The 14,970-nt window shown below is 44.5% G+C and overlaps 1 protein-coding gene across 1 annotated transcript in view; it reads right to left on the bottom strand.

Moving 5' to 3' along the window:
• RB1 (RB transcriptional corepressor 1) overlaps nt 1-14,970 on the bottom strand; it is a 262,129-nt gene that overhangs the window by 161,812 nt on the left and 85,347 nt on the right. The window contains exons 11-13 of the mRNA XM_088444859.1: nt 9,053-9,127; nt 4,717-4,804; nt 2,430-2,546 (exon numbers count right to left, since the gene is read on the bottom strand). Of these exons, the coding sequence (XP_088300985.1) occupies nt 2,430-2,546; nt 4,717-4,804; nt 9,053-9,127 (280 nt within the window). The remainder of the gene's footprint in view (nt 1-2,429; nt 2,547-4,716; nt 4,805-9,052; nt 9,128-14,970) is intronic.

Raw genomic sequence — 14,970 nt, 5'->3', positions numbered from 1 at the left:
ATTATATGCAAAGGGCAGGAACGCCGTCTCGTTAGCCGCCAAAGTAGTCACAAATGTATCCAATTCTGGACCAAATAGGAGGTCTCCTGCATAAGGCAGAGACTCTAGAGCCTGTTTTGATTCTGAATCTGCTTTCCAGGAACGTAGCCAAAGAATACGATGGGCCACTCCCGAAGTTGCAGATATCCTGGAGGCCAGGAGAGCCGTATCCATAGCTGCTTCACCCAAGTAGAAGGCTGCATCTCTAATGTGAGATATGTAGGACAGCTGTTCCTTCGAAGCAACAGGGGGAAGAGTCTCTTCTAGGGCCTCCCAGGCCGTAGCCCTAGCAGTACGAGTAATAGCTCATGTAATAGAGTATATAGATTTAGGACAAGCTTCTATACGTCTATCTGGGTAAAGTGGCATTTTAAACCAGACGTGTTACATGAGAATCAAATGCTGGGGGAAATTCCAATTTAGCACAATCAGTACCTGAAAGACGGTAAAAGGAACTGAACCGTTTTGGAATTTGAAACCTTTTACCGGGCATATTCCAAGTTTCACTTATGTGATCAGATAGCTGTTCAGAGTGGGGAACCTCTGGTAAAAAAAAAACCTTTGTCGCTTAAAAAGTGCATGTTTTTCTTAGGAGCAGATTCATCCTCTTCGATTTGTAGAATAGTTTTAACAGCTCTCACAAGAGCAGGTATATTTAGTTTAGAGGGTGGCTCCTCTTCTCCTGAGACGGAGTCACAGTGAGAAAGATCTGCGTCTTCTGCCTCCTCAGATGATATCTCAGAATCAGATAACTGTGTGGATTGGGAAGATATCATAGTACGTTCAGTAGGTAAAGGCTTTTCTTTTTGCAGTATTTGCTGAAAAACCGTAGAGGTATTAGTCAAACTCTGTACTGAGGTAGACAGTACGTCTACCCATGGGGGAGGCAAAGGATTTGTAGTGAGTACCTGCTGTGGCTATACTATAGGGGGAGCTACCATGGGCACTGCTACTTGGTCAGCAAGTTTTGTCAGCATTTGGAAATAAAAGCCCAGGGTGGGTCCTGTGGGAGAGACACCGGGGCAGATGGGCCTGGGGCTGTGTAACAAATAGTACAAAGACCATTTTAATTTAGGTCCTCTGGGACTAAGCCCGCAGAGCAGGACTTACAAGACACCAGAGTAGGAGGAGCAGCATCAGGCTGCTGGTTATTCTTTCCTCTGCCAGCCATTGCCACAACAATAACAAAATACACAGTATGATACAGTGCAGTGAACACCCTGGATAATATGGCACAGTGTAGCGTGCAACCGTGTTATAAAGTATGTCATGGAACTCACAAGTATCTGGGAAATGTGATGTACAATGAACCCCCCCTATACCTTAGTATGTCAGGGTATAGTAGAATAAAGGGAAAGGTATAAGCTGTACAGTATAGAAATTAGAGATTAGCACTACAAATGCAGAAAAACATTACATGTTTACAATGGGCACTAAAACAACTTCACAGACCACAGTGGCTGGTAGGATATAGCACTGTATGACCTGGCCCGTGGAGGCGGTATACAGGTAGACTGGACCCAGCGTTCCCGGAGACCTGCTTGCAGAAAAACGGCTTCCGTGCGTCTCTGGTGGGGCAGAGGGTGAAGGAGGAGCAGCCCAGGGAACACCAAGACCGTAGTGGAATAACGCCCTGGACTGGGGGAGGGGCTGTAGGGAGAGCTCCTTCTCCCTTTGCTGACATTAACCACCGGGTCCCCGGCCTCCTTACATATGCCCTGCGCCAGTATGTTATATGCTCCGGTGGTCTAGTGTCCACATTAGCACCTCCAGTCTGTCTCCTGAGACCGGAGGCAAGACTGTGCAACAATGCGGGTCCCTGCGAACAGGGTTCCGCCTTACCTGTCTCCTAAATTAAAGGCTGCAGTCTGGGGACCGAGAAGCCTGCTAGCTAGACCCCGTCAAAGCACCGCCGGGTGTACCTAGCACAGGCTTGGAGTCACGGCGCCTCGGAGGGGTGATGGGCCGGCAGCACAGACGTCTGAAGGACAGCCTGGTGCTGCTCGTCCGTTACAGTAAAAAAAATGTAAATAAATTAAATTGTAAAATAAAAGCTTGGGCTGCTTAATGAAGCCCCGTTATAATGGTAATCCAGCTCCTGCTGGACACCAACAAAACAGAAGTGCCTTCAGTGGGCGGTGTATAGGGGGGGGGGGGGGGGTAAGGACCGGAGCATCCTGGGATTGAAAAGCTTTGCTGTTGGTGTCCGGTCCTCCAGATCCCAATGTCTACCTGTGGAGCCCTATGGACCCTGAAGAAGATATACATTTGCAGATTTGGTGGAAAACAAAATACTTAATCTTGAGACTACAGCAAGTTTTCGGGAAGCTTATGAAACTGGTTGCATACCATTTCATGATATCTACTCAGTAAATATGGGAAGGTATTACCTGGTATCCAATTTCTGAGCAGGCTTGTCCCACAGCACTTGCAAATCTTTCTTTAAAGATGTGTCCTAGGCGTTCCACTCGCTCGGTTATCTTGTTATTCGGATTTACTGTGCAGTTCTGCAAATAATTCATATGGAAGTAAAAACCATGATCATCTTAAGCCGCATAGACACGTAAAGATTTTCTGTCCAACCATCCAACTAGTTGATTGGTTGGAATGAAAATGTGGTAAGGTATGAAAGCAAATGACAATCAGCAATTTGCTCCTAAACACTGGAAAATGGAGAAAACTGTTGTTTGAACAAATTGTTTAGATCAAGCATTTAACAAACTTGTCTGACGACCATTTTCATCTGTTTTCTGGCATGTAGGAGCAAATTTCTGATCATTTACTCCCATGCGTTACCAGATTTCATTCCAACCAATCAACTAGTTTAAAGGTTGGACAGAAAATCTTTACATGTGTACCCAGGTTTAGAGTCGGTAAACAGGCAGTCACAGGAATGAAGTGCTGCATTTTATTGGGCCAGCCATTTATGTTATCTATTTTTCAAAGCTTTTTGGAGTAAATTTTACAAAATTCATACACTTTTCTGGTCAAGATTTTTTGTAAAGAGTCTTTCTAACTTCATTATAAGATTGGCCTGAACTGAGTTTAGGAAGTATAATAAAGCCCAAAGTAAAAACCATGGTCACGCAGCTAATGCTGTATTCTCAAAAGGTATTTTTGACCCAGTAATAAATGCAACTGAGTCAGATGTAGAAGGGAAAATATAGATGTTTCTGATACTAATAAATAGATGTTAAGGTGCCTACACACTTGGCCATGTGCTCACGATGTGTGCGATTTCACTTGATCTCTCCCCCGGCAGTCCTACACACGATTTGGAGTAAAAACTGTCCAATCTGACTTAAGATCTATCGTGCATCCAGTACATTGTGTCCCAGATTGGTAAATCTGCCCTATAGCACAGCAGATCTGACGATGCGATGTGCGATCAGCAGGGATGCGCATCGTAAGTGGGGACTCACAATTTGGGCATTTTTTACACGATCTGTCGTTCCAATGCGTCGGAATCGGTCAAATCGCCAAGTGTGTAGGCACCTTTAGTAAGATGGATGTCAGTGCATTGACAAACAATGCACCATTTGCATCTGTCTGTTTTGATCAGTTTATTTTTTTATTAAAAATTTCCAGTGTATGAATCTTCCAATAAAAACAAATTTAATATATGTGACCTAAAATGCTATCCGGATGGAAGATCGACAGTCAATAGGTCAACATCAGATGGTCGACATGCATTAGGTCGACATGGTCAAAAGGTTGACCGTAAATAAGCTCGACAGCATTAAAAGGTCGACACATGGTTTTTCAATATTTTTAAGGTTAGGCACTTGGGGGAGGGTTAGGCTGCTAGATGGGACGGTTAGGGTTAGGCTGCTAGAAGGGACGGTTAGTATCAGGTACCAGACGGAGGGTTAGGCTAGGGTTAGATTTAGGCACTGGGGGGACAGTTTGGGTTAGGCACCAAAGGGAGGGTTAGGATTAGAATTAGGGTAAAATAATAACAAAAAAAAAAAAAAAAGCGTTGACCATTTTTGTGTCGCCATTTAAACATGACTACCTTTTAACACTGTCGACAACTTGGCCCTGTCGACCCTTTGACGTCAAATTGTCAGTCAACCTTTTGACCACGTCGACCTATAGCCAGTCGACCATCTGGTGTCAATCTATTGACTGTCTATTATACCACACCCACATTAAACATACAATTGTCAAACATGTTTCAGGTTAGACTGTGAAATTATGTTTCCATCTGTTTGGAATGCCTAATAAATAGCATGATCAAATGTATTGTAGGAGCTTTCTCATTATATATTTCTGTCATGTTCATTTATTTTTAAAGGGTATCCTGGATGTTTGCAAATCCCTTGTTCTAGATGCTCTAGGGCAGGTGCAGAAACGATCTACCTCTGACATTAGTCTTCACTTTCCATTGTGTATTTCCATCCTCATCTGCAATCTTACAGAAGTTGAGTTATGTTATAGAGAAGTCCCCAGAACCAGATCTAAGGAGCATACAGATCCATCCTAAGCAGCCACATGGGCACATAAAATGCACTGCACAGCCATACCCACATGTGCCACTCTGGAATTTCCTGCTACCATATTTACCACGTACAGGCTATTTCATTCCCAACAAATGTTCTTGCTAATCAAAATGAATAACCAAATATTAAACAGCTAATTATTGGGGAAATACATATTTATAGCATTGGAACTTGCCTTAAAGTAAGAGTTGAGAATATCAGAGGGTGCATCACTGGCTGAATTTAAGGTAACCATCAACTGGTTAATGGTGCTCATTGCAGCTCTGTCATAAAAGGTAGAAAGAAAAATAAGACAATATTAGGTTAGGGTTAGGGGGTAGAATTCGTTTAGTTAGTACTTACCTTTAGACTATCAAGATTTTCTCTTCTGCCGGGCTGCCGCTGTAGGGATTTGAACCCCGGCGGTAAATCATACTGATTCCACTTAATCAGGGATGGTTTATTTCAGTGGATGTAATGGGGCAATTATAAATGCAGTGAAAATATTTAAGTGTTGGAGCTGCCAGGATATGTACTGAGACGCCCCCCGGAGTCTTTGCATATCCAAGTCTGACTCGCATGTATTGCAAAGCCATTTTTTACACAAGCGAGCGATTGTCAGTTGTCTGCGTAAGCGTCAAGTATACATTTTGATCACGCACGCATTGAGGACTTATTTTGCAAAGTGGGGATTGTGACTCAAACACAGGTGTGATGCAATAGTTTTTGGGGTGTGTCTCAGCCTGCAACTGCGAACCCATAAGTGGGAAATTGGCTCCAGTGTCTCAGTTCCTGCGGTCATTCTGCAACACTACAGTGTTACTCAGAAATCAGATAAGCGACTGATCTGCGCCCAACGCTGCGGCTTTGTACGCAGTTGCTTGCATTTGCAAAGCTGCTGGTGTGCGTCTCAATACAGATCCCAATGGTTGCAACATTTGCATATTTTTGCGCAGCTGCGGCGCCATTAGCGTAAATCTCTGAATCAGGCCCTCCGTCTTTTGTTTTAATAGAGTTCTCCACAGTCCCCTCAGACTTCATGTTCTGATTTTTACATATAAATGGTGTTGTGGCTCTTACCTGCAAGTGCTGAACTAAATCATAGTCTATGAAAGTCTCACTTTGGTATAGGTTATAATACATATAGATGTCACATCTAGCAGACACTGACTAGTCAGGTTCATTATACAGAAGTTATGTTACATGACTAAAGTCTCAAGAGCAAAACCCTAGAATGTGAACAATGGAGTTGAGCAAGATTCTCTAGGTCATAAACACTTGGAAGTGCACCATTGTGTTTCTATGTACTGGAAATGTGTCAGCGAGACAGAAAATGGAATAAAACACTTGCATTAGGTACATTTGCTCCGTTTAACCCTCTGCACTGGCAAATATCCACCATGCAATCCTCACATCTCAAAAGATAGCAACAGAAGGTGTTAGGTGTGTTTTGCCAAAGGGAGTAACCACCTTCTTTACTCCCCTCATCAGACAGTCATTTATACATACGTAATAACCAGTCACGTTACTCATTCTGTGAGGCCTCTATGACAGAATGTGTGACAATCCCTGACTGCAGTACACACCTAGGTATGTGACAGAAGTAACAGCTTTCGTTTTCAGTTAACTTTGCTCTCAATGTGGGATTACAGAGATTGACATAAAAGGCTCTTCTGAATATAACATTTATCTAGGCCATAGAGTTACATTGTTGTAACTATTTATTGTGATAATACAGAAAAAACTAAAGCAAAGCAAATAAAATCACTTTCATTTTAATTCCTGTTAGTACGATCGCAAATACCTTTATTCTTTTAGAAAACGTCTGAAGAAAACCCCAATCTCTCTTTTACATAAGAAGCTGCAGGTATTAGGACAGGAGCGGTGACGTCCTAGGGATGGAACCAATAACGCAGCCAGATGGATGTAAACACACTGCGTTTTTAAAGTGAAGCTTTAACTGGCTAACTACTTATTGTGTATATATGATAAGAACTATATACGTGTGTAGTAGCTGAAGAATGAACATTCACTAATATTAATAACTGACCATAGCTTACAAATGTGGCTGATCCTAAAGCTGGGGACACACCATGAGCGATATATTGGCCATTCGACCGAACGGCCAATATTTCCCGAGCGAGTTAGCGAGTGTGTACCCCCGATGTGTGTGTGAACGACGTTCACACACATCACATCTGCTCTGCAGCACAGCAGATGGCCAATATAGCTTAAGATATATCGGCGCATCTGGTTGTGTGTACAGGCAGTCAGCCGACCACCCATACACTTGCTGCAGAGACCGCCGGAGATTGAGTGGGCATTGATGTCAGGGAACACACACCAAGCGGGCCAATCGGTAAGCCTGTATAGCTTACCTGATTGGCCGCTGTGTCAGCGAATTCATCGACACTGTGTGTACCCAGCTTTACTGGCAATACTCTATGTAATCTAACTGCTAAGCTTGATTAGGAGAGATCCTCTGGGTGGCTATGACAGGATGCTCCCTGTAGCCTCATGCTAGTCACACACACACACACACACACACACACACACACACACACACACACACGGGCTGAAGACACATCAAAGTTGGTGATAGGCCATCAGCCAACCAGAACAAGATGGCCTGTTGTGATGCAGCAATGACCTATGCATATTACGAATTATGGGCCTGAGTCGGTACTGGATAGAATTGCAATGCTGCACGCAAGCAGCTTTGCAATTTTGTCCTTACAAACATGCAGATGCAGCATTAGGAAAAAGGACACCACCTGCTGTATTTGCGATCCCAGCACTGCGACCAAGTCGCAGGCTGGGATCACCATTGCGACCATCGGTTGTGATGGTGGACGGCGACGGGCCGCCGGCCAGCTGAGTAAACCTCAGCTTAATCAGGTTGGCCAGCTTGCGAGGCCAGGAAGCAGTCTGTGGAAGTAGCCCCTGGCCTTGCCAATCCTGGAAAACAGGGCGGACACCCCCCGCGTTTCCGAGAATGCCACCCATCCCCACCCCCCCGCACCGCCCCTTAAATGCCTCTACCTGTCAATCAGGTAGAGGCATAGAAGGGGCTGATTGCGTTCACAGAAAGGGTCCTGCACACGTGCAGATTCCCGATTGCCTGCAAAGCTGAATTAGCCCCTATGTTTGCAAATTAAAAAAGACAAGTCGGTCAGTGGCATGCACACAGTAACTACAGATTTGAGGTATTACAATATAGAACAGTGTTTCTGTTCTAAAAATGAAAGAGAATTTAGTCAGCTTGTTTAAATGATTTATATTGGCTTGCTGAGCTATTTGATTTAGGCTTTCTCCACGAAAACAACAGGCACTATTTTCAAGAATACCTGTTGTCCAGATGTAAATTCTGGCACCCTTAAAGATCAACTGAGGATTGGTATAGTTTGTTTTGTGTTTAACTACGTTATATACAGTATGTTTTCATTCCATTTACAATGTATTTCCCTAAACCTGCCCAGGCAAGTACAGTCTCTCTTTTATAGTACCAAAAATACTGCTAACATTAGGGTGGGTACATACTTGCATGGTATCAGCCCGATTTGGGCAATTAAGAATGACAAAACAGGCATATCGTGCAGTGTGTATGCCTGATTGCGCGCTCCCGTGGGTCGCATGCGAAATTGCATGACTGACTGTGCTGCATGCCCAAATACACGATATCGCATGCAGGGCTGTGTAGTTTAATAATGGTCGGAACGAGTGATCGTTCATTAAATCTTTCTAATGTGTACCGCAAATCTTGCATGGTCCGCGGCGAAGGGTAATTGCCCCAACCATCAGTAAGACTGCCGGTCGTTCTAGGGCAGGGGTCGCCAACCTGTAGCTCTCTCCGCTGTGGCGTCAATGCCGTGGGTGGAGCCACGTGAAAGCACAAATGGATTGCCATAGCCGCTACGGCAATCACCTGACTTTTTCCCCCGTCGTTCCACCCACTGCATCTACGCCACGCGGAGTGGCACAATAAGTGGCGTACACCGCAAGTGACTCCCGCCCAGCTCTGCAGAAAGTAATTACAGTGAAATGTGTGTGTTCTTAAAAATTATTTACAAATAGCTACAATATCACTGTATTAATTAAATGCATTGTAGTTTTCTGTTAAACATTTATTAATTTACATTAAATGAACTTCAATTGTTCGATTATTAGCCAGATTATTTTTTCTAGCATTTTAGTAACTCTTCAAGAGGTTTCATTTGTCTCAAGTACCTCACACCACATTTAAGGTTGGCGACCACTGTTCTAGTGTGTACCCACCCTTAAAAAGTGCTGACTGAAAAATAGGTAACAAACAGATAGATACATGTTGCATACAATTAAGAAATAAAAAAAGGTAGATTTTATTTGCCTTAAATCAAAAAGTGTCATTGTAAAGAAAATGAAAACCTATATTGAAAATTATTGTGTACCTTACAATTTACAACCAACATTGTAATGCCAATTTAAAAAACATTTGGAATATAGTATGAGCCCTGTTTATTGGCAGAAATATGAGAGACACTAGATCTGCTCACCTGACCGGTGTCTGTGGAGGTATCAGAGGAGCTTCATCAAAATTAGTTTTGCGTGGTGTTCTCTCCTGTTCCAATCTGAACAAAAAAATGGTGCACACATTTACTATATGCTTTTATGTACATGAAAAGTTCTGTCTATTAACTGTCTCTGCAAATCGTCGAATGTGTACCCAGCTTCAAACAATCCGATATCGTTAACTCCCCCGGAATAACGATATAGTATATACACACTGTGCAATTTACCAACGATCAGACAATATATCGTTAGTCATTAAATTCCAAATCGTCAGATTGTTAACGATATATCGTTGATGTCCCAAACACCAGGCGACCTTCTTTAGGATTTCATAAAAATTTTAATAATGGTCTGTACTATGAGACACAGATGCATGCACAAATCAGTGAGATCCCTGCATGCATCTGTGTATTGTAAAAAAAAACCAAAAAAAAAAACACAGGACATGGTGTCTCCCCTAAAAGCACAACCAGTCTTGGACTTTTCAGAGTATGTCCTGGTTGTGAAAATAAAGGGGGCAAAAGATGTAGGGGTCCCCTGTATTTAGCTCAACCAGCACTGGGCTAGCGAGCCGGTCCTGATTTTGGAAATTCAGAGGACAAAATGAGTAGGGGGTCCCCTGTATTTTCCATAACCAGCACCGTACTTTTTCTAGCAGGGGGTGTAATGCAACTGCCAAGGGAACCCTTTCACCGGGTACCCCGGCCAAAATATTACGCCTGACCGCTAGTCAGCCCAGGCCGGGGATCCCTGGGGAGGTGGTGACCTAACCCAATAAAGGGCCTACACTCTCCAGGGCACCTCAGCCAGGGCTGATAGCCCGGTGCTATCCCCTGCAACCCTGATCGGTGGGTGCCGGGTTGATAGTGTAAAGTGTAGTATAAAAATAGATATAAAAAGATTGTCTTTTACAGTAAAACTACAGGTCCCAGCAAGCCTCTCCCACATGCTGGTACTTTGAGAACCACAAGTACCAGCATGCAGGGCATTAAGGGCCCACTAGTACCTCTAGTTCACCTGCAAAAGTAATGATAAAACAAACACAAGACACACACAGCGTGAAAGTAAAGTTTTATTACACACATACTCACCTTCAATCCCTGGACAGGTTCTCTTGTCCAAGTAGGCATCCAAATCTTTAAAAAAAAAAAAAAAAAAGGGCCCGATCCACGTACTAGGACAGTACTTCCCAAATGACACCTCAGCCGCTGAATTTCTCTATAGAAATCCGGGTGCTGAGCATTCATTGGCTGAGAGAGGCGAGTCTCCGCCTGTCTTATAAATTAAAACGTTTGTTTGTCTGATCGTGATAAACTCCGGAACTATTGTGATGCGGTTTTCACAATTGTGTAGGTAATATTCCCAGGTAGGATTTAGGCTAAGGATCTTAACGATCGGTCATCAGGGGCTGTAGGCGGGGCTCCGCGGGGTAGGGTCCCCTGCACTGCTCTCGGCAAGTCTAAATTCTTTTCACCCTTATGTTTCGAAGAGGAGATCTGCTGTGAGCAGTGAGTGGAGTCCAGAGCCTGCAGTACAGATGGCAGCTGCCACCCGAGGAGGCCGATTACAAGAGTGCTGGTGTACCTGCTGTTCAGGTACCTGTTATATGCAGAATACCAGAGGACAGTCACTGAAGCGATCAGAGGGGCTGGCTCAGTACAAGTGTCTAGAGGTGGTTCCTGTGCATGAGAAACTGCTCAGTACAAGGGAGCTGGTGTCCAAGTAGCAGATATCACCAGAGTGCAGCCCACTGAGGGAGGGAGCTGGCTGCCTAGGGAGAGACAGATAATAGACTTTTACCCAAGCGGAGCCAGATACTGGAGCTAGTTTATTATAATCTATGGTAATATCTGGGAACCCTGACCGCAATATTCTTTACATTTACTGACCTCCTTTTAGACCAAAATTTTTCCAGCATGGTTATTAGGATTTATTTACATAGCGCGAATTGTGTGCTCATTGGAATACACACATGCAGTCTATGCAACTGAGGTCTGTGCAGTTATGTGGCTCCCACATCCCACTCAGTGCCCACAATCTTCCCATTCAGTGACCACAAAAATTTCACCGAGTTCCAACATCCATCTCATTCATTATACACATTTAGCTTTACTAATTGCTAAAACTATCATACTCTGTCTATACATGTACAGTAACTTCACCTCCATGCTGCTATAACTTCCCCAATCCCCACAGCTGTGTGTTTTCCCAACTGTGCTAGTCTGCAAGCCCTGATCCACACCAATTTGTCTTTCCCCATGTGCACCGCCCTGTCTTCCTACACCGTGCCACTGTTTCCTTCCATCTGCACCAGTGCCTTGCCCCCAGCCACGTCACTCTGTCTTTCCCTTATTTCTGCCACTCTTTATTCTTCCATCTGCACCACTCTGTCTTTCCCCTCCCACCCATACCACTCTATCTTCCCACCCATTTGCACCAATCTGTCTTCCCCAAACCCTTCTGCTGTGTGTACTCCCATCGTGCTAGTCTGTATTCCTCAACCATACCCATCTGCGCTGCTCTGTCTTCCTGCATCCATGCTACTCTGTACCCCCCATTCATGTGGCTCTGTTCCCCCAAACTGTGCCACTGTCTCCCCCATGTGCACCATTTTCCACCAATCTGCATCACTTTGGCTCGCCCCCATCTGTACTGCCTAATCTTCCCCTCTACGCTCCATTCTATCCGCCCCATCCACAGCGCTATGTCTCCTTCCCCCACAGTGGCATAAATTCATCCCAGACAACCGGAGGCAAGTTTTAATTTGGTGCCCCCCCAAAAAAGGGGAAAAATATATATATATATATTTATATTGTGCACAGGGCCGTAACTAGGGTGGTGCGACCTGTGCCATGGCACAGGGCACCGCAAGACAGGGGGTGCTGTTGGCCTGTCAATTTTCTATTTATCATTCTCATTTGTAGCTTCCTTCTATTTTATCCCCAGCACCTTCTGGACTCCCCTATCTCTTATCTGGCCCTTACCCAATTAGGCCATGCCCTATTTTGGGTGCGTTGGGTCCCTATTTGAAATACAGATGTGTCCAGCCAGTTTGTTGCTCCATACAGCCATGTAGCGCGCCATGCATCTCACGCCACACAGAAGCCTTGAGTCGCGCCACACAGAATGTTTCTTAACGGAACGTTGTGTACAACTGGAAAAAAGTAATATCGTGTAATACAACTTTTTGTCCACCAGGTGTCACTTTTCCTAAACTACACAGCAGGTGCGTCAGTATTCCATTGCATTTTCTGTATTAGCGCCCGATGATAGACTGACAGAAGCGGTGATTGGGTACACTACACGACAGGTGCAGCTCTCAACATGGCTTGTGTGTAGGCTAGTGGGAAGGTCTGCGTCTTGCACCTTGAGTGCTGGGGTTCAAATCATGGAAGGGGAGTTTTTTTTTCCCTCTTCTTTTGAATCTTCATTACTAGATTAAAAATAAATCACTTGGTGGTGTGTGTGAATTCTGTTATGGCATGGTGTGACTCGGTAGCGCAAGCATCTTTTATGCAACTTTTTACATTCAAATGCATCTGAATCATACAGCGAATCGAATTGATAGCACAATCAGCTCCTGCTGATTTAAATGATATGCAGCATGCCTATATTCTGTGAGCCAGTTCGGGTGTATCTGCATGCGAAATGTTACGTTACACTAATAGCGACTATAACACTTTAACGTAGTGATTTGCTTGCAGATACACCCATATTGGCTCACAGAACATAGGCATACTGCATATCATTTTAATCAGCAGAAGCTGCTTGTGCTAATAAGACGCAATTTAGGGTACAAAGACGCATAAAAGACGCTCGGCACTACAGAGTCACACAGCACTCCTGTGCTATGTGTGAAACAACTTGTAGTGCACAGAGGATAGATCTGTGTGTACACATCTCTATTACTGTGCTGCAAAGTACCTGTCCCCAAAAGTGACCCTACAGTAGATGCATTTTATTGTACAGAGGGCCTGATTCAAAGCCGCCCGTAAGTGGCCGCTCGTTCGCTCCGAGCGATGTTCGCACAACTGCGCATGCGTATGGGTCATAATACGCATGCGCCAAACAGTCAGTGCGGTCGGAAAACGTGTGTTCGCAAAATAGCGAGTGCCTGATAATTTAGTGACAGGATGAGGCGTTTGTGGGTAACAGGGGAAGGTGCTTGAAAACGGGGAGTGGAGATCCGAACACAGGCGTGCTAAACGGTCAAAACGGGCGTTTTAAGGGTGTGCAGAATTAACAAAGCAGCGTCATCGACCACGTCACTTGGTTGTTTCTTAGCCTGAACTGTTCGCATGATTGCAGTAGGAAAATCCAACCACAAGCACTGCGAGCAGTTCAGACGCCTTTCGATGACTTGATTAATCTAATAAATAGCGGAGATGACGTATGATGCGAGCGGCCAGGGGGCGTCTTTACAAAATAGCGAGCGCATGTTTTGCTTTGCTCAGACATAGAGGCGTCAACAGACCGCAAAGAGCGAGCGCTCAATTTAAATAGCCAGCCCCTTTTTCTGAACGAGCGAGCGCAAATAGCGTCCGGCTCAGAATCAGGCCCAGAGTCCCAATAAAGCAGCCGTACAATTGCTAACATTGACCAGAAGACGCACACTAAGAATTACATAATCACAGAGCAACTACAGTTCAGTTATTTTAAACAACTCTACTGTACTAAAAGCATTTCTCTCAACATCCCACCGCAGTACAAATTTTATCAGTGGAGCACTCACCACCTAGAGGTTAAGCAGTGTATTACATGCCATGGCTTATCTTCATTGTAGAATACCACAGTATGCCGCAGTACAGCCATCATGTAACGTTCCATGGCGCGACACAGGAGGCCTGAGTGGTACGCTATAAGCAACAAACTAGCTAGGCACATCTGTATACGGGGCGCCAATGTTCTTTCTGGCACAGGGCACCAAAAAGTCTAGTTACGGCTGTGATTGTGCATTTCTATTATGTATTACATATGCACAAAAACACTAATATAAAATAGCCTTAAGCGGAGTGAATATATTATGGGCAATGGAGGAGGTACCCCTTCAGTGCTGGCACCTGACAGGCGCCTCCATTGTCTCCCATAATTCTGCCCCTATCCACCATACACTTATCCCATCTACACAGCTGTATGTTCTGCTCAGAACTCAGTTGCAAAGACTGCATGTGTGTATTCCAATGAGCACACAATTCTGTGAATTAGCATCTCCACCATTTTGTGAGTGACAGCAATCTCATTCTGTGAGAGTGCTAAATCTGCAGTTAACCACAGGGTGTCATGGCATACCATATCTGTATTATGCAAGGAACATGTCCATTAAGGCGTCAGCTTTAATGATCGTAATTTCATTGCTTTTAGGAGTTTGAGTGGCAGAAATGCAATAGGTTTTGTGAATTTTCAGATCATGTCTAAGCAGCCTTAATGAGACATTTGAAACCGTAAAGTTTTTTGTCTATGGAATTTCATAGCTTTTTTAAAATGTATTAACTATCAGGGTTTGGATGAGCAAACCGGGCCACCTGCAGGGGAGAAAGGCAACAAAATGGTACAGTAATGCAGGTGGAAGAGGGGACAGCACACAGGAGGTGGTTTAGGAGGTGAAGAGTGCGAGACGGCTGTAGGCGTGTGGGGTAGCGGCAGCAGCAGTGGTACAGAGCAGTGCCAGCGGTGCAGTGCAAAGGGGGCATCAGTGGGCAACAGAGGGCTCACTTGTAGTGCGCATGCACCTGAGAAAATAAAATCAGTAAGTCACAGAAGCACGAATGCAGCAGTGAGATCATCTACGCATCTATGTTAAAAATTGAACAGAGCCCAGTGCTGGTTGCGCCGAATACGGGGGACCTGTGTGTCGTTGGTCCCCTGTATTTTGGCAACCAGGACTGGTTCTGAAAAGCCTGGT

The sequence above is a fragment of the Taudactylus pleione genome, unplaced genomic scaffold (assembly GCF_031769625.1).
Source record: "Taudactylus pleione unplaced genomic scaffold, aTauple2 ptg000005l, whole genome shotgun sequence".
In the NCBI taxonomy this organism is placed as follows: Eukaryota; Metazoa; Chordata; class Amphibia; order Anura; family Myobatrachidae; genus Taudactylus; species Taudactylus pleione.
The sequence above is the reverse complement of the archived record's forward strand: the minus strand, read 5'-3'. Positions and strand labels throughout refer to the sequence as shown.